Source organism: Zonotrichia albicollis, chromosome 1, assembly GCF_047830755.1.
Source record: "Zonotrichia albicollis isolate bZonAlb1 chromosome 1, bZonAlb1.hap1, whole genome shotgun sequence".
Taxonomy (NCBI): Eukaryota; Metazoa; Chordata; class Aves; order Passeriformes; family Passerellidae; genus Zonotrichia; species Zonotrichia albicollis.
In genome coordinates this window covers 125,892,969-125,915,478 of record NC_133819.1, presented here as the reverse complement: position 1 = coordinate 125,915,478, position 22,510 = coordinate 125,892,969, and the positions used below count along the sequence as shown (strand labels likewise).

The following is a 22,510-nucleotide window of genomic DNA, read 5'->3' as shown; positions in this document are numbered from 1 at the left end:
GTGACAAGGAGCTTTACAACTCAGTGGTGTAAGGTGTTAAGAAGTACTTTCCACTGCTTTAACTATTTTGTTTCATGCCTTGTGATTTTTTGTGTTCTAAGAGAAAGTTATTATCTGCTTTTATTTTCTGCATCAATGATGATTTTATCAGCCTCTGCCATTAAGTCCCCTGCCACTTTAATTTCTTTTCCCTGAGGGACAGATGACCTGGAAAATGGAAGGGTATGAAATCCTCCCAGGTACATTTAGCAGAACAAACAAACTGTCTCTCTGTAAAAGCAAAAGCAACAGCCTTAGTCTGCACCACAGAGCCTTTCTTGAAGGAGGAACACCTTTGTGCAGGGTAACACTCAAATTTGAGTTCTAAAAGCATGACCTTGACCTCCTGCCAGTCTAGTTGAACCAGCTTTACAAGTATTATAAATCCTGGGCTGGTTCAAAGCTTTTGAACAACTACACTTTGTTTTGAATCACATGCAGCAACAGAACTTTCTCACTGCATTCCCAGGACTACTTTAGGGACAAATTCAAACTTTGGGGAAATAAAATATTACTTTTAAGTTTTTTAGATAAAGCGTCTATATCAGGAAAGTATTTTTAATACTAGCAGCTAGTGTTTCTCCTCTGGCTTTTCTTTCTTTAGTATTAGCTGACCTTATTTCTCATCGAACTGCAGCTGCTCTCCAGTATGGGTGGGGGGCTCTGTTTTCCAGCTCTATTTAGGATATGCAGGAATGTGAAGGTATTAGGAAGGTCTGATGCTATTAGGCAATGGTTCTACTGCCCCACCTGCAGGCCTTGTGGCTTATCTTGGCTTATCTTTAAACCTGCTTTGTTTTAACCAAAGAATTCTGCATTTCAGGGGCAGAGGTATGTTCAAACTGTGTCGTGACATAAGTGGAATTGAAGACCTGACAAGAGATTTTCTTTTTCTTTGGTTTGGGAATAATTTTACATTGGAAAAAGTTAAAACACTTGCATTACACCTGTAAACTGCAATATTTTGTCCAACTACAGGTGTTTTCCGGCATCACTCTGCAGTTCTGGGTTACTCTGATTACATCTGCAGGTGCCTAAGATGAGTCTGGAGAAAGGGCTTGCAGGGATTGTAAGATAAAACCAGTCCTTGCTTCCCTGCAGCGGGACTCCTGCATGAGACCCCAGAGTGAAGCCACACTTTATCTCAGACACAGCTGAGGAGAAGCACAAGGACAGAAAGGAGGAGGGGCCAGCTGGGAAGCACTAAACAAATCAGCCTGCATGCCCACACCTCATTCTAGTCAAATGGCCTTGGAATGTGTTTACAGACAAAAGAGCTGTGGATTGTGCTGTTTGGCTGTGCTGGGAATTACTGTGAAATCAGTGTAGAAAGCCTGGGCTAGTTTATTAGCTTCACAAGTCTCAGCAAGTTATTTTGCTTTTTAAGAAAATATTATTGTGCTAAGAGACTTTGATAGTGGGGCCTTTTTATGTAACATTACATTTACTGCTGGTCTTATTCTGGTAACAAGCAAAGTACAAGGAACCAGCACATGGCAAAGCAAAGCCACAAACCCCTCTGACTCTGCATCTGCCTGCGAAACAGGACTGGCAGCTGGATGAGGAATCTGATCTTGCCCACAAGGGAGATAAATGTATTTCAGACTCAGGGCTGCAGCGAGGTGCTCTCATTGTTGCAGTCAGGTCTGGTAGAGATGCCCGTGCTGCCCTTGGCTGAGCCCGCTGGCAGGAGGTGCAGGGTGAGGAGCACTGGCACTGCCTGCCAGCTCTGATGGTGGCTCACAGGTGCATTTCCTGTGCTGGCTCAGGGTATGCTGTCTAACAGGCAGGAAGGCTTGCAGAGCACAAACACCCAGCACCCCATTGCCTATCTTTGCAAGCAGCTCTCACCCAGATGATCCCTGAGACCTGCCTTGCTTATGCTGCTAATTAGACTTCTAGTCCTCTAGCCAACAACCAGCACAGCCTCTGCCAAGAATCAATAAAATGCAAAGCAGCCTGCAGCCAATATGCAGCCCATTAGATACCAGATCCTCATGCCAGGCTGCTTTCCTGTATCAGCATACTATGAAACCTGAGAGGAATATCTGAAAAGGAATCACTGCCTCTAAGGCCTTACATCTATGTGCAGTGTCCTTGGGACATGGCTTTCCAGAATGGGATGTGATCAGAAACTGAGGAACCTGCCATGAGCTGACTCTTGCTATCCCTCAGAGCCATGCTGCTCCTGGCACAAGAGATTTCTGCGCAGCCTCAAAGACAAAATGTGCCCACTGTGACTGTGAGCCCTCTCCCAAATTTACATGGTCTCAGTGTAAAATCTTTTTATTCAGTAATTTAAACATCTCCACAGTGTACATGTTACCATACTTACTGCTGTTTGCTTTTTCTACTTTACTTGTACTTTAGGGATACTTTAATTGCATTCTGTTTGTGTGTAGGAGTATTTCTATGAACACTTTGTGTTTCTCATGGAGAATTCACAAAGCATTTTCAGGACAGCCTTTGTATGGATTATGAACCTATCTTGGCCTTGTACCCCAGCACTTAATTGCATTGCAAGGGTTCCATACTGCCAGAGTTTCATACCACCTCAATATTTCATGTAGGCAGTTCCTCTGGGCACCGACTCTCCCTCATCCTCACAGCAGCCAACAAACTCCAGTTCCCACCAATCCACTCTTTTATAACACTCTTCTGATTGGCTACAGGTGTGGCCTGTTAACATCAGGCCTGCTCCTAATCTTTAGTAATTGGTTCAGCTGCAGCTCCTTAGGGGATAAGATTACATTCTATACTACCTTCATTTACCTATACTGTGTCCCCCTACACTTAATATCCACAGGCCACCAAAAGCACAACAGGCTGCACTGATAGTTCCTAACACAAATGTGTGCAGCAATGAGGTGAATGCACCCATAGAATGTGTCCCACATGGTCAGTTTTTCAGAAGGGACACCAAAACCCCTGGAAATTCATTGAGTCTTCATGTCCTTGCCAAGGCACAGTTGTCTCTTTTGCTTTCCTACGTGCTGTGCAGGATGCAGTGCAAATTATGACCTGGAACAGATACTGGTCTGTTTTCTTAATATTCTTGTTAACACATGCTGTGTACAGCTCATCTTCCCAGGCACTTTCAGTCTTCAGGGAGGAGAGTTAAGTAACTTTTGCTCTGTGGGGCAGTAGAAGCCTTCATTGCTTTCTGCAGGAAAGGATGATGTGCTCTTGTCTCAGGATAAGTGCAGGAAGGCTGGTTTGGTTACCATGCCTCAGACAGAAGAGGTTATGGTGCTTTGGGCTCCCACAGTGTGAGGACAAGCCCACATGTGGGAAGCTCACATGACCCTGTACTTAATATCTACCTGCTCTGTGACATTCATTCTTCCTTGAAGAAAATACCTGAGAAATCTTGAGGCACAAGCAGTGGTATTTGGTGCCTCAACATGATCACAGCATGTAGAGCTGCCATGCCCACAGCCATCTGCTGGAAGTGTGAAAATATCACCTGAGCAGTCAGGTGGGGTGGGGATAGGAGAGCCCATAGAATGATGTGAAGTTGCCTCTGCCATGTACTCCAACAAGACTTGCTGAGCAATCCTTCAGGATGCAGAACACAGCATAACACAGAGACATCACTGCACCAAGCACATACATGATGGAAAATCCTCAATGCATTCCTAGGAAAACAGTGAGAAGCTCTTCTGTAAAAGGTTTTTCTAATGGGGTGCTCCATTTCATGTCAGATAGTGGGAACTTAAGGAAATAATTTTGAAAATACGCCCACTCAGGCACGCAAGGCAGCCTGGAATTAGGTAACATTCCTGCCCTTGGGGTGAACTGTGTATGCCTCAGTATCTGACCTTTTAACAGTATTTTTGGGGGGAGACACACAGAACAGGAAAGACAGCGAAGGAGAATTCCTCTCTTCAGCACTTTGTCAAGTGTGGTTCTGCATTAGAGCTGCAACATTTCTGCTGTTAGTAAAGGAGGAAGGAAAAGAAAGTGAGGCAGCCCTCGCAGCTGGTTCTCCTCTACCCTGGCTAATGTTTGCCTGGGAGCAGGGAGAATCATTAACTGCCCCAGACAAGTTTTACTGCCTCAAGGTCACAGAGTGATGGTGCACTGAAAGGCCACAGAATTGCAGCAAAGCAAGTCCCTTGGTGCTGGGGAGACCAGAGCACTTTGTCCAGGAAAGGCAGAGCTCTGTGCACACCTATAAAGATGCATCCAGGTTTGCTCCTGGGATCTTTCATCTGTGATGCTGACATGGCACAAGGACATGAATGGGGGACCTTCTAAAACCAGCTTCTTATTTATTTGTTATTTATTATTTTATTTTAATTTTTATAATTTATTGCCGTTCCAGGGGAGAAATTAGCCCTAGATGTTAAACATAAGTTATCGCTTACTAAATTTCTGACATCCTAGTCTAGTAGTTTCCACAACCTTGTTTTCCTTGTGGATAGTATGCTCCCTGTTCTCTGGCTGGTACCTGTGTTGCTGGGAGGACTAAACCCAGCACTCCCCCATGAACACCTGGCAGCTCCCTCACTTGCAGTGTGATTAATGAAACCTCTCCTCCTGACTGACAACAAGAAACTTGTCTACTTTCTCCCTGCCCTTGAGCACATGCAGAACCTTTATCTGAGGTGACTTTTTTCTTGTAGCCCACAAAGCACAAGCAAGGCTTGTCCTCTCAGTGTGTGACTCACTTTTTGGCCCTGTTTCTCACTCCCCAGGCCAGGTGAAGATAAAGAGAGTTTGTGGAGGAGGAAGGCAGATTCCAACTCCACAGCTCCAACCACAGGCCCTCACCAACAAACAGGTAGGTGCTGCCCTCCCCTGAGGACATATCCTCTTCTATCTCCCTTGATTATGAGTCAAACTCCACCTATTCCCCCTGGCAGTGCTGGCATCCTATTTCCAGGACAGAGGTCTGCTGCTTTCAGCTGTGCCTGAGGTCCTTGAGCCAAGGACAAGTCACAGCACGGCAAGCACAGCTGCTCTGCAGTGTCCTGGGCTCAGGGCTTCTTTCTGCAAACACCAGACAAAGTCACAGTACCTTCCTCCCCACTCACCTTCCTCCTCCTTTCCTTAGAACATGACCTGGTGCATGGAATCCTATTGTAAATGTAGGTCTACTGACGTGGGGAGAGAATGATGCATCTGACTCCATGTTCTCAGAAGGCTAATTAATTATTTTATTATACTACATTATATTAAAGAATTCTATAGTATACTATACTAAAGAATATGGATAATCATGAAAACTTGTGACTCTCTCCAGAGTCCCGACGCAGCTTGGCCCCAATTGGTCAATGAGTCAAATCAACTCACATCAGATTCCAATCAGGCAATCACCTTTGGGTAAACAATCTCCAAACACATTCCACATGAGCAAAACACAGGAGAAGCAAATGAGATAAGAAATGTTTTCCTTTTCTCTGAGGCCTTTCAGCTTCCCAGGAGAAAAATCCTGAGTGAAGAAATTTTTCTAGAGAATGTGAATGCCACAGTATCCATGTGCAGCAACATCCATCCATCCCTCAGTCTTAGAATTTACAAACTTAAAGGTCAGTAGATTTCATTTGGCATGAGCAGGAAAAACACACACCAACCTTGCAGAGAGACAGATATGTTACCCTGCACAGGTTTCCTTTCTGCAATGTAAGCACAACCCTGAATTTTTCATGCTTCTGCTCACCCGCTTTTTTGCTGCAAGAAAGCTAGAGCTGTTAAAATGCTTCCAGCATGCAGTGCCCTCAGTATAATGTAATTAACATTTTGACCACTGGATGCTACTCTTGCTCCAAACATCTGCACAAGGCACTGCAGGGTGAAGACTTACTGGCAGTGCAATCTTGTAATTTTTTAACCTAGAACCTAGTTAAATCAGTCAGCGACCTGTGAAGAGGTGTTTATTGCCTGCCCATCAACTGAAGATGAATCGTTAGGGAGTCGTTATGGGGATATAAAGGAATGTCTGCATCAGCTACACACAAGCAGATGATTAAATTAATGGTAATGGACTGAGATTTAAGTAGTGAAGTAGTGATTTTTCAAACTCTTAGGCCTGGGATTTCTAGCACATTGGCTGAGACAAGAAATGGTTTTGTATGCATTATACCAGTGGTGCCCAAAGCCCAGAAATAAACCACAATTTTTAGGTACATTTGACAATTTATGCTGTTCTCTACTCACCATCACACCTAGAACAGTTAGTAAGCCTTATGTGTAAGCAGGTTCTTTCACCTTTACTACCACTACTATTATTATTATTATTATTGTTATCATCATCAGCAAACATTCTTGAACATTTACCATTTTCTACTTGTTTTGCTCTCTCCTACATGCCTCCCCCCAGCCTTTCTGCATGGCTCCCACACATTTTGTCCCTGCTGCTTTCACTGATGTGAAGTAAAGCCTTCCCATCAGATGAGCACGTTGCTATGGTTGAGATATGCCCAGAGCAATTCATCATTTATTGATTGGTACCTCTGTGAAATAGTTCCTTTGTGCACACTGTGTTGCAGGAGCTCCTGTGTTCATCTTCCCCAGAGGAGGAGGAAAGCCTTTTAAAGATGCATGATAGTTTGTCCAGCCTGGGCACCCTGTGGGTAGCTGATCCATCCTCCTCCAGGTGGACTCAGCCTACACCCTATACAAGCTGAAAGAAATTCTGTACATTTATCTTTTCTTGCACAAAGATGAATTCTGCTGCTCTCAGTGTTTTCTTTTGATTCTTCACATATTGCAGGACACATCCAGGAACAGTTCCCAGAGCAAGGCAGTGTTTTCTCACAGTATAATTCCGTCTCAAGACCCAGTAACTTACTTACATGTTGCCTTGTCATCCACAGTTCCAGTATCTGCGAGCAGGCATGTAGAAGAACAGGTTTTGCGCACTTTTCTGAGATCCTCACGTGATCTCTGGGCCAGTTTGCCGTCTCTGTAAATACACCTTGCTTGAAATCAGAGGTAAAGCAAACTCCTGTTCAAGACATGAAAAGTATGAATCCCCACAGACAGTACCTAAATAGGGAACAACTCAAGGGTGATTCACACTGCCTAAATGTAAATGTTTAATGCTCCTAGAGGGGTGAGCCAACTGATACATGGCAGAAAACGAATCCAGGAAGAAATGAAACTCCTGATAAAAATGCTGGTTTCTGAATGTTTGTGTGTTGAATGGCAAATGGAATACTTAATCACTCTGCATACCAGTGCAGCATATTTTTATTAAAACCAAAGCCAATCAAACAAAATATGCTTTCTCTTTTTGACTCAGTGTTATCACTTCCAAAGTGGCCAGAACCACTTCCTTTATCTCATCCTGATAAATTCTTAGAGAATAGATACTTAAAATAGTTTATTTATCAAACTTCCTCTCCCTCAATTTTGTTTCTACCTTTTCTCTGAAAGACTGCTAGTGGGCTGACATGATATTTTAACATAGAAAATGTGGGAGCTTTTTAAACTAACGTGTAAAAGTTCTTTCATATTTGAACCTGCTGATCTAACTCTGCTTGCATGTAGGACAGAGCAATCTACAGCTGTTACTACACACTTGCCTGTTGTCATGATTTATACTCCAGATTAAGGTGTGGGATGATAAATTAACAAAGTGTAGCTCCATAGTGAGTGATGCTGAATGCTTTAAATTAGAATTGTCTCTGGTGGGCACAAGAGTGATCAGAGTGGAATTTTGCCCTACAGGCATATTTTTCACCACCCCATCTGTTGCCCCAGATACTAGGGCTGGAAATGACCATTTTGCTAATTTTTCTTTCCTTTAGAACCATTTTTCTTGTCTTTTCTTTCTTGAGGCTGTTCCAAATGACATGGGAAAACAACATTCAAACCAGGGCACAGTAGAGGAATGCATGCTACAAGCCAGAACAGCATAAAATATTCAGAGAAGGAATACATGTGTATTCAGGTCAAGTAAAGACAGGGATTCCTGCAGTCAGGAATCCTTTCAGTGGCTTGAGCAAATTGTTACTCCTTAGTAATCATTTGCCAAGGATGCCCTCTTCTTTTAGCTCTGTTCAAATGAAGAGCTGGTGACCTGACATTTGGTCCCTGGAGTCTTTCCATGAGATTTGCCTTCATCCCATGTCAATCCTCTTTCCAAGAGCTTGAAGGAGCAACTTTATCTTCCTGTAACCCAGAGTAAGGAATGCAGGACACCCAGAATAGGAGGTCCAGTTCAAAGCATGAGATTATCCCTCTGAATTTAATCAAGAGCTGGTTTCTTTGGGATTCCTCATGAGTTAGTCAAAGTGAACCCTTAGCCAGATTAGCTCTGAGAGTTTTGGAGAGAAGTATCCACCTGCAAGCCAGAGCAGCATCTACATCAGCTTTACCTACAAGATCTTTGCTTTCCTCTCTCCCTTTTTTCTCACTTCAGAACCATTCTTTCCTGCTATGAGCTAGAAAAACTTTTGTTCCGGGTGAAGATGGAAACATGGGACACTATTACTGTGAATTACTTGCCTTTTACTAAATCCATTTGATTCTCCATTCTGGCAAACTCAGGGCCAACAGTCTATTTTAAGGTTTCCTAATTGTGAAAAATTCCCTCCACACATACTTTTGCCTTTTTTTTCTTCACATATTCTGTATGTGATATTGCAGCAGTGACAAGCCCCTTTGTCATACTTGGATCTTGCTTAGAGCAACCAATATGTGGGAGTTCAGAAAAGTTCAAGCTGCTCATTTTCCACAGCAATTTACCAATTAATGAGATGAAAATTGCTAGATCAATAAATAAACGTAGTCAGGTTTTTAGGCTTTGCACATAGAAATACAGGCCTAACTCTGTAAGTGTTCAAAGCTGAATGACTGGGCACTCTTGCATTCATAATTTCATGTAACTTTTCAAATATTTATTCCTGAAATACTCCTGAGCTGTATTGCTTTACAGCTAAAACTTTGCAGTTCCCTCCTGCCCCATGGAAAGAGCCAGCATGTTCCAAATACTGATCTTGACTGGCAGAGATGTAGGATCCCTGGAGGTGCTGAACACCAACCAGCAGCATCCTGGCTTCAGGTTGTACCAGCTGCTGCTGAGAAAGAGCTTCTCTGGGGGTCTGCTGTTGGATCTTTGCAATGAAGAAGGGGAAAAGAATGAAGATGGGGAAAATATCCCTGGTTTGTGTGATCTCTCATTCCATCATGCTTTGTGATGGAATCACCCCAATCATTAACCTAGACACTGCTGTGTCTAGAGAAGAAGAGCCCTGGACATCCAGTCATTTCTAGTCCAAATTATCTGACAGTGGTTGCTTCAACACTGCTGCTCTCTGGTGGGATCTGGTGCCTGTAAATGTCTCCTTCCATCCTCAGAAGCAGATAAGAGATATCATATTCCTGCTGGTCCAGCAGGGAATTGCTGGCCTCCACAAGCAGGCAAGCAGCTTCCTCTTCCCATGGCAGACACTGGGGAGTTACTCCACCAGTGAGGAGTCCTATGAAACATCAGAATTAATCTCTGGGTGAGGATTTCCCTGTCTGATTCTGCAAAATCTCTAATTTCCCCTTTCTTTAAACGTAACACATGCTCCATCTCCAACATGTGACTTCTCACCTCCAAATATTTAGCAATATGACAAGCACTGAAAAGTTTGTATATTTAATATTGTAATTGGTCCACATGCCCCTTCTCTGGCTCTCCATGTGCTCGTTGCCTTCTCGTTACTGCTTCTTATCCCCACACGTATCCATGCCTGTACATTGCATGAAATTAATAAAATGAAAGCAACCACTTAATCAGACTTTTTCAGAGGCATCAGCATTTGTATAGAAGAATGAGAAAGGAGAGCTTGCTCCATGTGCACTTTTGTCTGGTGCTGCTGGGCCCAGACCCAGCACTGATGTGCACAGCTGTTCCCTGGCAAGGGAAGCTGCCATGCTGCCCATCTACTTCAAGCCTAATAGACATTAATAGACATTTAATAGACATTAAAGCCACACTTGCAGCATGATCCCCCCAAAGTGGTAGATGTGCTTAGTAGTGGGAGCATTTGCAGCAATATGTATTTTGTGTGACTTTTCACCACGGATGGACCAGTTCCTCTAAATGGATTATTTTATTTACAGGGATAACCTCCCCTGGTTTTCATACTCCCTGCAAAGAGCAAGCAGTATGTTAAGAAGTTCTTCCTCTATCTAAACCTGTCTGTTAATCCTCCAGATGTATTCTTAAAATTAAAATACACTTGCTTTCTTCTTTTATTGTGAAGTCACTCAACAATTAGCCTGCCGAAGACTTGTGAAAATTTTAATTCATACCAATGAGATGCAGTTCTGACTGACATCTGTCAAAGAGAGTAGGAGAAGGTGGAGAAAATAATATTTCTGAACAGGGATGGAAAAATGGAACCTCCTTGCCAGGACCCTGGGCAAATCCCCTGCTGGAGCACAGCTGGCTATATCCAAGCTCCACTGATTGAGGCTGTTGTGAAGACACACAGAAGCACAGGTCTGCCCTCCTGGGAGATGTTTTTAGCTGAGGTTTTGCCCCTGTGCCCTGGATGGTGCTGCTTTGATTGTGACCCTGACCCAGCTCCTCCAGATCAGATTCCTGACCTGCCCTTGTACATGCTCTGTTGCTACAGACTTGCTGAAGACACCCATCTGTGTCTGATGCCTGTTGCTGCCCTGGAGCTGATCCTCTCCTGGCTCCTCAGCACACCAGCTCCTTGTTGGTGAGGGCTCAGCTTTGCTGGCTGTGCTCCAGGGAGCAGCACCCTGACTTGGTTTTGGGCTTTCCAGAAAGCAATTTAACCACATTCTCTAAAATTGCCTTCAATTCAAAACCCAAGTGAAACTGAATTGCCTTGTGTGGCCACATGCTGAAGTTGTTTCTCCCCAGCTCATTATTTCCAATGAATAATAGCAAATTTGTCAATATTTATATTGCATCCTCAGTAGAAGTCAGCTTGTCTAAGCTGAAGTCAATATCAACTATACTGATTCATGCTGGTTGAAAAATCTGTTCACATTTTCTAAACACTTCAGTTGAGTTAAAACCCTTGCACCTTTAGAGCAAGAAATATCTTGTGTTAATATCTCCATGTTAATATTTTCCCATTATGTAGATGACAGGCTTGAGGAACGACATTAGCACTTTCCTTCAGCACATTTATAGCTTTTGACAACTTCCTGACATTGATAAAGAGTGTTATGAAAAGCAGAGTCAGCAGGCTGAAGACACTGACTGGGTTATGTTTTTATTAAAAGCATTATTCAGCTGTCACATAATGTCACATGTAAATTTCCTCATGACGTTCTAGCAAAGCAATGTCATAATAGCAAAGGTCTCTGTTTCCCCTGTTGCCTTTGCTGTGAGAATACCACACCAGCTCCAAGAGAAGGGAATGGGGCCCTGAAGCTCAAATCCACTCAGGAATGTGGGCATTCCTGAGTTCCTGGGCACAGGACACATGAATACTCAAGCTATATGAGAGAGGTGTTACCTTCCAGATAGATACCTCACAATCTAAACAAATATTTAGAACCACCATTTTAATTCCATTTTTAATGTGAACAAGCGCTGTCAGATTGATCTGCATTATAAACTCAGCTCTGAACTCAATTGTGATACACTCTGTGGAGATTATCACCTCTGAACTCAGCTGTAATATACCCTGTGGAGATTACTTGGACTATTCCCATTGCAGTGTGCAATGTGTACCCTACCACAAAGCATACTGGACTTACCACTAAAGCCACGTCTTGTGGAGTACGCCCTGACCAGTTCAGGATCTGATTGTGTGTAGCTGTGCAAGTCCAGGGCTCACCTGCAGTCCATATTTCTGCTGCCCCACGGCTAGATGACAACCTGCAATTCAATTTCTTGCTCTGCAGCTGCATGGCTGAAAATCCCAGAGTTAGGTACTGCAGAGCTGGCCTGGAGTGGCTGCAGTGATTGGCACAGCAGGGCCTTCTGCCTGCCTTGACACTACAGGGTGATGGACAGCAAGAGAGCTCCACAGAGCCATGGAACAGGATCACAGAATCATTTAGATTGAGAAAGACCCTTAAGATCATCAACTCCAATAATTAACCTAACATCACCAAGCTCACCACTAAACCCTGTCCTCAAGTGCTACGTCTATGCATCTTTTAAATACCTCCAGGGATAATGAATCAGTCACTTTCCTGGGCAGCCTGCTCCAATGCTTTATGACCCTTTCAGTAAAGAAATTTTTCCTAATAACCAATCCAAACCTCTCCAGGTGCATTTGGTCACTTTTCCTCCTGTCACTTGTTACTTGGGAGAAGACACTCACTACCACCTCCTTTCTGGCAGTGAGAGTAGAGAGCAATAAGATCACAACCTCAGTTTCCTCAGCTGCTCCTCATAAGAGCTTTGTGCTCTAAAGCTTTGTGCAATAATATATATACACACTAATAAAAAATTAATAAGAATAACCAAATATGTCTCTGTTCATTGCAGCATCACAACTAAAGATGCAATGTGATTGACTGGGCCCACAAAATGCATTTCTGTTTGAATTTGGCATTGTTTTGCAAGTAATAAGCTTGTAGGAGTGATATAAAAATACTAACTAATGGGTTTGGAAAATGAGTTCCGAGCACAAGACACCAGGTTTGTGGTGGGCAAATCTTGCAGCTTGATGTAAATGTAATATTTGGGTTTTTTTGCCCAAGTTTCACTGTCTCCCAGTTCTTGATTACGTATTCAATATATATAGAGGCATTCACCTCTATTTTTCTTCTTTTCTTTATGAAGTAGCATTAATTAAGCTGTTTTGACTCCAGTTTGCACATGACCTACATGAAGGTGTGCACTGTGTTAGAACTGCCCAGAAGGCAGAAAGGTGAGTCTGAGGGCATGAAGCTCCCTCAAGGTTCTTGATGGGAAAAGAAAGTTAAAAGAACCAGAATTATATAAAATGCCATTTTAAGAACCATTTTCATGATTTTGAAGACTTTATCTTGTCTTCAGCAGTGGCAATAAGGAGGCTGGAGTCTGGCCACTTACCACTGCTTACATGCCCAGCACACACACCTCATTAAGGCTGTAAAAGGGTACATTCCTGCCCAATCCTTTTAGAATTTATATTTCTGTTGACTATAAATAAGAAAAGACAAGGTAAATAAATACAAGCAATGTAAGAAGCTTCATGAGAAAGGAAGGCTGTTGGAGCTTTGTCTTTTTTTTTGTCTCTGGCAATGCCTCCTAGGAATGTCCTCCTCCAGCTGCTACATCTTAAGGGCTGTTTTTGCTCTTTGGCCTGCTGGTCTCTCCTTTCCTCCTGTTTTAATGGGGGTGGGGGATCCATGGGGGCTTACAGGCTGAGAAGCTTCAAGCAATGCATGGAGAAGCAAGGTGGAAATTCACTGTCAGCAGACCAGACTACTGAACCACAGCCCCTGTAAAAATGCATTGCACAGAGCCTGGAGGTGCTTTGGGGGAAGCTCATAAACATCACATGGGGGGTGCTGGCATTTTCCCTGGCCTGATAAATAATTACAGGCACCTTCCAAATGTTGTCTGAGGACAGGGAGACAGTGCAGTGGCACTGAGGGGGCAGCTGCCACAGAAATGGGTTGCTGCAAGAGTCATGCAGCTAAGGAAAGTAGCCAAAAAGCCAAGAAATCATCCATGTGGAAACTGACTTAACCATCCACACCTTCTCTTATTGTGTGCACGTTTGTGCAGAGAGATGGAGCATGTGAATAGGTGGAGTATTCATCATCAGCGAATTTAAGAGGATTGTTGCTTTGGTTTTATTTGAAGGAGGGTTGAGGAAGGGCTGAGCGGAAGCAGTGTACACCCTCTTTAAATATGAAAGAAATGACCACTTAGAGCTTTTCTAAAAGCTCTGTCTTCCCCTGCCCTTATTCATTATTTAGTTCTCCAGCTAACATATTTAATACTGTAAGGCACTTGGAGACTCTAGTTGGACAGAAATACTCTGCACAAAATCAAGCTTCCTCACAGGAGCAGGATGCATCTTCAAAAGTTAATTACTTTTTCACCATTAGTCAAGCCTCTTTTTTACTGCTTTACTCAATAAGGAAAAAGAATGTGCAGCACGTCTTTAATTTCTTCAGGGTGCATGCTAAACTCCCCTTTCATTTTCTGTTTTGATAACAGTGAAAACTGCACACCAGTGAGTTGACTCTGAATGTGTCTTGGTACACAGAAGAAGAGAATTAGCTGTGTTATCGGTGATATTTCCTCTTAATGCTGAAATTGGCTGGAGACACAGAGCCACATAGTGATTTACTTTATTAACCCTAAGGATAAACCATATAAAAGCTGCAAAAGAAACTATGGGCCTTGTCATAGGCTGTTTTATGTTGACAGCAGTAGATAATACATTAAGTCAAATGCACACTGAAGATACCATTATGTACCATTTTCACAAGAGAAATAAAAATAGAGTTTAGTGTTCTAAGACAACAGCCACAAATATTAGTTTTTCACCCAGAAAAGCAGGGTCTGGCTCCAGGCTGAGCCACAAAACCCTTCCCATGCTTGTTTCCTTCAGCAAACCAACATATTTGTCATAAAACTCCTCTGAATACCTCAATTAAATGATTAATTATCATGAACCTGCGAATTGCAGGGTGTGCTGCCTTACAGCTTTTGAACTTACACACCCTTTTTTGTCTTTGAACTACAGCACCTTGAGATGTCTGTGGGTGTAGGGGGGCTGTCATGCATTGATTTCTGGTTTTGAGTGAAAGAGAGTGCATTCAAGTGCTTTCAACAGAAAAAGGAAGAACAGGCAATCAGCTGTTTCCTCAGACCCCCTCTTGCGTTTTGCATTCTCCCAGGGCTTTACAGAATGGATTAGGAGTTTGCCCTTGTAGCACCCCTTACTGCAGTGCAAAGTGAGTGTTATTATGTGTAGCATGTCCCTGTTTGGAGCCAGGAGCTCAATGCACCCGCCTGTAGGAGATTTAGAAGCACAAGGCTGTGACCAAAACTCTGGGTTGCTTTGTGGGTCCTGCCCTGCAGTGAGGTAGGTACATCCACGTGCCTGGAATGACTTTTCCCCAAAGTAACAAATGAAAGCTGTCTTGCCAAGTACACAGTCAACAGCCTCTGCTGCCATGAAGGAAACAGAATCTGTACTGAAACCAAGTTTAGCTGTTAGTCAGATTCATATGAGAAACTCAGACTATTTATTTAGTGAAGTAATGGGAATGAAGAGTGTGAAATGAAAAAAATACAGTTGTGGGAGAGTAGGGAGAATTTCTCAGACACAGGAGCTTCACAGTCATTCACCCAGTTCACACCTATATATTCATCTGGAAAGCTGCTGCAGTGAGGACTGAGACTGAAAGTCTCAAAGCGTGAACTGAGGACAACCTGAGGTCAAGAAGGAGCTGAGAGATACAAATTTAGAATGAAGGCAAAAGCGTCCATATGTGGCACAGATAGTGCTGTAGGAGGGCAGGGCGCTCCTTCAAGAGGCATAAATTCTCCTTTGGGTTAGTGGGCAGGTAACTGCATGTGCACTGCTTGCCATCTGCCTGCAGTGTGGCTTTATCACTGCTTACAAGCACAAACCTCAGTGAATGCACAGACAAACAAGGATGCCTTCCTGCTTGCATTTAGCACATGCAGCAATGTATAATTCAGACACAAACCCTACAGGCTATTGAAAATGAAGTGAGTACAGCCATTTTCTCTTTGCAGGGAAAGAACTAAAACCGGAACCTGCTTGGGCTGGGGGCTGACTGGTGTCTGACTTCACAGAACCACCTCTGTGCCTCCTTGCTGCTGATGGGCAGGGAAGTGGCTGCCCCGTTTTTGAAAAGTTCTGGTGGTGGTTTAGGCTCTCTGGGAAACTGGATAAACTCTGTGCTTCTTTAAACAAATAGATATGGTGTGGGAAAAGAAGGGAGGAGACTTGCTTTATCTGTTTTGTTGTGACTAAAATTGGAAGTATGGTCTGTCTTCTTTGGGGAAATTTCAAGGCATGATTCTTGCAAGGAGATTTAAAGTGAGCTTTATAAGATCAGGTAGGAACTATGTTAAGACATGTAGCATAGTTGGCTTCACAACAGTCTATAGGAAAGACTGACTTTTATGAGTTATATCTGATTTGTGCATCTCTTACTGGAAGCATTTCTAAGTGAGACTGTGATGGAACTGCCTACTCACTATAATAATGGCAGCAGGGAGTAGACAGTGTTACTAGTAAAATATTAATGAGATGAATGAAAGTTTAATCTCAGTGTTTATAGTGCAATTTGTTGCTCTTATTTTCACTTTACATTATCTAGCTCAGTGGTATGCCTGTCAATGAAAACAGCTATATACTTAGAAGCCTGAAACACACATTTTGTCTCTTCAACAGGCTAGATGTTACATTATCGAGGAACTATGAGCTTTGACTTCTTGTTTGTAAAATGGATAAGGAAAAAATGTCTGAGGGAATTCAAAATGCTGGAGTCCTACAGCTTCTGTTATGTAAGCAAGCAGGCTTTCCCATTAGTCTTCTTCTGCCTGTAAAATACATAAACAATTTGCAGCAATTTTAGTTAATTGGATCATTGCTTTTTTTCTCCCTTGTAACCTTGTAATTACACTCCTACATGTTTCTTCTGGCTCCAGTTCTGCTTTTCTTTTTTTTTTGTCTGCTTCTAAAAAATATTAAATAATACTTGTGTTATGGCTTGCCAATAATAAAGTGGCCCTGGTAGTACATAGTCATCTCACAAGAGCATACTGAAAGTTAACTACAATTTAAACCTAGATCCTCTGGTTCTTAATTATCATGTAGTAACTGTACAACACTGCAACCTTAAAAATAATTTAGTAATGAGTTACTGAAGACGTGACCTCATTTTATTCCCAGTATTAATTTTAGAATGATAAAATGTTCCATTTCATCTATTTTCTGAAATAGAATAATTGTGACTAACTAATTAGCAGCAGTTAATTGTTATGGATTTAGTTTAGCTAAGGCTTTATCTACAGTATATTTACTACAGCAATAAAGCTTGCTGTAGATGATGATGCATAGTGAAAAGACTGTGCTCTCTAATTAATATATTTATGGCATAACTGGAAACAGCTAGAAGGCTTGAGAACAGTTTATCACATCATTCCTGGAGCTATAATTGAGCAAATGCTATCAAAGATAGTTGTGGTACAAGATAAATAGGTAATGAGAAGTTAGAAACATTTCTGCTCACAAGTGAAAGTAGCAGGGGTGGGGAGAGGGGAGGAAAGAGAATTATGAGGTATTCCTAGGTATACATTTACAGCATTCATGTATCTGTGTGCACATCTATGCTCAATTTCTTGTCTGTATCTCATGGAAAATAAGATCTGTGTGGAGATTTGGGCACTTCATTAAAATAAACATATAGGTACTCTTCCTTCGTTGGGAAATAATGAAATAAACAAGGCATGCAAATTCCAAACTCATGCGGTGCTCTAGCCCTCCCTCTAGTGCCCCGTAGCAGATTTAACACAGGATTAGAATTACTTACTTATTTATTTATTGAAAATGTTTACTTCCCACCCCAAGCCCTTACCCTGCATCTACTAGCAGCTGTACACAGAGGGTGCCAAAAGCTGCTATAGGCAGGGAGTGCAAACTCCCAGTTAACAGCTTTTGCATGCACCCAGTCCAATTAGTTCCAGGAAACAAGCTCATGTGGGCACTTGAAGCTTGGTCCTTTGATGGAAGGTCTAGTTCCTGTAAGGATTTTGGGATTTGGCCCAGGACAAACAACAGTCTCACAGCCAGCTGACCACTGTGCAGTGCTCGTGGAGGCTTCTCTATGGTGGTCTACTCAGCTGAAGACCTCCAAGATCTTTTGGAGAAATCTCCAACAGCCCTGGCTTCAATGTGGTCTCACTCAAATGCTTAGAACATTTCAACCATTTCAACATTTCAACTGGTTCAACATTTAACCAGTTCAGGATTGGTTTCAAAAGTGGCCTTGGACTTGGAGACACTCAGGCATTTAAAGAGGTGGAAAGGCACCCACAGATATTTTCAGCAACGTGCTGCACTTTGCTTGTGGTGAGGTGGGAGCCTATGGGATTTTAGAATCCCACTAGGCATCTGCTTATCTATCCCAGTGGGTACCATGGTATGATCTTGACCTGCAGACACTAAGAGGTATGAAGAATTTATTTTCCACAAAAGAGTTTTAGCAAGAAAAACATAATTAAAAACTATAAACTCTTTGGCTTGTGAGTCAGATGATACCAGCCTAAAAAGGCTCTTACACATTCAACATTTTTTTTTGATTGTGCAGCTGATTAGGCATAGGCAGATCTGATTTCAGGGACTTTAAATGCTTCCTCAGGAGGGACATATTGCATAGCATTTCTGATCCAATGTATGCGCCTCTTTGGATGCCAGAACTTTGATCCAGTTAAGTGCTTTCAGGGTTGGTGCTTCAGGCAATAATGTAGAGGGAGGGAGTGTGCTTGCTTGTCTGTTCTCCTTCCACTAATATCCCAGTGATATTCACCTGGCATATGGTAAATACAGGTTCATTACAGTTTTTATTTACCTGTTGTACTGGTGATTCAGAATGTACATGTGTCCTCTGCTAAAGGGGTTTTGAATTTTTATTTTGCAAGAGAGTGCCCAAACCAGAGGTTATAAGGAAGGGGCTACGAGGTGAGTCAGAGAATGGTGTGCTTAGCTACATCACAATGAATATTTATAAATGTCCTTAGCTGAGCACAGCTGAGCAATGAGGTTCTTCTCTCACTAAAACGAAATGTCACACTCTTTTGGTGCTGTGAACTTTTTTTATATGCACTGGAACCATTTCCATTGGAGGTTCTGAAAATGATCCTAAACATGAACATTGGATGTTCTGCCACACGATCCCGTGGCAGAGTATTTCCTCCTAAGCATGGGACAGGTTTATGGGAGCTAAGGGTGTCATTCTCTGCCTAGAAGAGGTAGTTGAACAGAGATTTAGCTTAATAAAATCATTCCAGGCTTTGGAAGAAGCTAAGCCAATGGTGCCCTTTTGCTGCATTTTGAAACAAAATGTAAGTAAGTTACTCTTAAATGTATATTCTTCAATATACATTCACTTTAGCAGTATTAATTCTTTGACACCTTGGCCTTTATTCACTTCTGACTGCCTTGCCAGGTTATTTTCAATAAACAGCTGATCTAGGGGGAATGTATTTTAAAACAGGGCTGACTCCACAGGGGATGACCAAGCCTATCAGTATGGCAGAATGCTGGGAAGGCCCAGGGTCGTGAGTGGAAAATGAAATGTGAAATGCAGCCATAATGTCAGGTGTTTCTGTGTTTGTTGCTCTACTCATATTCCCTGGCAATAAACATCCCTTGCACAGGACAGGCCCAATACCACCCAGGACATAGTATTTTTAAGTCCTGTATTTAGGTGATACAAAGTTGTAATTGCTTGCCTTCTATAGAGTCCTAAAATGGCTTGGGTTGGAAGGGGCCTTAAAGATCATCTAGTTCCAATGGCACTAAAGTGGACAAGGACACCTTCTGCTAGACCAGAGTGCTATACATGCATGTGTTTATTTTTATTTGCTATAACTGATTGGAGAAAACAGAAGTCACAGGCACTGAGCTCAGTACACCCCTAGTCCCATTGTCCTACACCTCTCTCCTTTTCCATTGACACAACAGGACCTTCAGGATAGATTTCTTCTCAGTTCATGGGTTTATGTTCTGTGATCATAAATGGAGCCTGTTGGCAACATTCATACACCTTTTAACAGGCTTCAGTTTGAGTAATAGATGCTTGTTGCAATTCCATCTCCTTGCTACTCAGGGCAATGAGGAAAAAGGCAATGATGTATTCATCATTGTGTTTGGAGATGATGAGTTTTAACTGTGCCTCTTGTATTTAAATTTTTTCTGGGCAGGACAGCTGGGGACCTGCTTGGGATCTGGTACCCCATTGCTACTTTGAGAGAGCCACAGCTGCGGGGGAAATTGAGCAGCACAGTATCCAGCAGGACTGGGAAGAGGCTATTTCTAAGCTTAGACACTGAGTTCAGCAACCTGGGAGCAAAATCGTGCATTCAGGCTGCACTTGCATTGAACAGGGTGTTCCTCAGCTGGGTGGGTGGTGAGTGACTCAGCAGTGCTCACTCTACCCAGACTGAGGAGGGATGGAGGGAGTGCCACTACCAGAGGGTACTGAATCAGCTCTCCAGGTAGCAGTCCTGTCCTGATGGCTAGCTCTTGCTTTTATGGATGTGCTAGTGAAATGTCCCTTCCCCTACAAGAAGCAGTAAGATGCTGACAGCTTCACTGCTCTGCAAGTTGGTAATTCAGAGGCATATCAGAGCTGCAGGCCTGCTAGTAGTGAAAGTACCTGCGAAGGAGGACAAATTTTATTTGTACTGATATTCTTCCACTGATTACAGATAATGTATCACATATCAGCTGGTCAGTGGGAAAGCTTGGGACTTCAAGTGGAGTTCTGTGGGGGAAAAACATCTGGGGTTTTTTTTGTTTGTTTGTTTGTTTGTTTTTTAATAGAAGCAGATGTAGTCTCTCAAATATCTATTTGAATTTATTTTTTGAAACTGCCATAAAACATATCTGAGATATGCGGGATAAATTTGTGTTGAGTCATATATCTGGGAAAAAAATATAAACATGCAGAGTATATTCTGAATGACTCCCTATTTTCATGGCATCACTCTAACAACTTCCTGCTACAACTATGCATATCCTAGAATATAAACATGCTTTCCTTTTCCCTAGCAAAAGCTCACATTCCTCAGCTGCCTTGTGGATTGAAAACTACCTGGATTTGCTGCTGCTGTTTGTTATCCAAAGCAAGGACATTCTGAGTTGGCACCTCATGACTCTCTATTGTGCTGTGCTTTAGCATGTGACTGTGCATGCTGAACGCTGGGGACAATTTGGCTATTCACATAGCCCTGCCATGGAGGCCTTGCTGCTCATTCTGCACAAACATTGATCTTTTCAAACAATCAAATCCATAGATGTCAAGGACAGGGATTTGAAAAGGGTGAAGCAAAGATCTATTTGGTAGCTTAATATTCTCGGTAAGGCAGCCTGCTGGTCAAAATGCATAATGAAAACTCTGCACTTAATGATATTTTAATAGAAAGAGCTGTGATTGCAGCTAGGATTGCAGCTAGAACAGTTGTTGGTTTTCTCTTCAGCTGCTGAAGTCTCTTTAAGGCAGCCACGGCTATTAGCTTGCCTGGTATAAATGCTAGTGAGTCTTGCAGGGCAATCTCTAAAGTGAGAATAAAATCACAGTTTAACTTCCATAATGCAGCACAGTTTGTGGGGGTAGATATGTTTTGATACACAACCAGAAGGAAGATTCCACAGCCTCACAAAGGTGCTGGGGCATGTCCAGAGAAGGACAAAAGCTGGTGAAGGGTCTGGAGCACAAGTCTTGTGAGGAGTGGCTGAGGAAGCTGGGGTTGTTTAGCCTGGAGAAAGGGATGCTCAGGGGTGATCTGATCACTCTCTACAACCATCTGAAAGGAAGTTGTGGCCAGATAGAAATCTGCCTCTTGTGCCAGGCAATCAGCAGGACGACAAGATGAGACAGTCTTAAGCTATGCTCCTATGCTCGGGTGGTTTAGGTTGGACATTAGGAAGAACTTTTTCACTGAAAGGGGGATTAGACGTGGGAATGGGCAACTCAGGGAGGTGATGGCGTCACCATCAGTGGAGGTGTTTAAGCAAAGATTGGATTTGGCACTTGGTGCTATGGTCTGGTTGACAAGCTGGTGTTTGGTCATAGGTTGGACTCGGTGACCTCAGAGATTTTATCCAACCTAAGTGATTCTGTGAACTCTTCGGTGGCAGCTTCCTCCTGCCTGTCTCACCAGCTGCGGGCAGCAGGTTGGTTGTGCCTCTCCGCCCCGAGCCGGTGCCACGCGGTGTCAGCCCGCACAAGCCGAGGTGCAGCAGCACTGCAGAGCCAGGCGCTGCCCTCGAGCCGGGGTACAGCTGGTGAGGGTCTGACCGAGGGGCAGGCTCGGGGCGGCTCCCCCGTGCGGGCCGTGCCGCGCTCCCCCGAGCTGGCCAGGCCAGGCCGTGCCGTGCCGCGCTCCCCCGTGCGGGCCGTGCCGTGCCGCTCTCACCTGTGCGGGGCGGGGCGGGGCGGGGCGGGGCGGGCGGCGCTCGCTCACCTGGGCGGGCCGCACCGCTGAGTGACGGGCGGGCCCCGCCCCGCGGGCACGGGCGGTGCCTCCGCTGCCACCCAGGCGGGGGCGGGCGTCGAGCCGAGCCGAGCCGGGCTGGGGCGGCTGCGACGGGCACGGGGACGGGCGCGGGGCCGCCATGGAGCCCCCGAGGGACCAAGGTAGGGCGGGGGTGGGCGCTGCTGCTGCGCCCCGGGCGGCGCTGGCGCGGCGGGGACGGTGGTGGCTCTCGCAGCCGTCGCTGCTCGGCCCGGACCTGCCCTGCTCAGCCCAGCCCGGCCGGGCCGGGCAGCGCTGCGGCCGGGGCGGTGCGGAAGGCGCCGCCCGCGGCCTGGGCAAGGCTGTGCCGCC

General features: G+C 43.9%; 1 protein-coding gene across 1 annotated transcript in view; it reads left to right on the top strand.

The window, feature by feature from the left end:
• Nucleotides 1–22,156: 22,156 nt before the first annotated feature.
• The window catches only part of TPD52 (tumor protein D52), a 41,009-nt gene continuing 40,655 nt past the window's right edge, over nt 22,157–22,510 (top strand). The window contains exon 1 of the mRNA XM_005479399.4: nt 22,157–22,320. Within this exon, the coding sequence (XP_005479456.1) occupies nt 22,299–22,320 (22 nt within the window). The 5' untranslated portion in view covers nt 22,157–22,298. The remainder of the gene's footprint in view (nt 22,321–22,510) is intronic.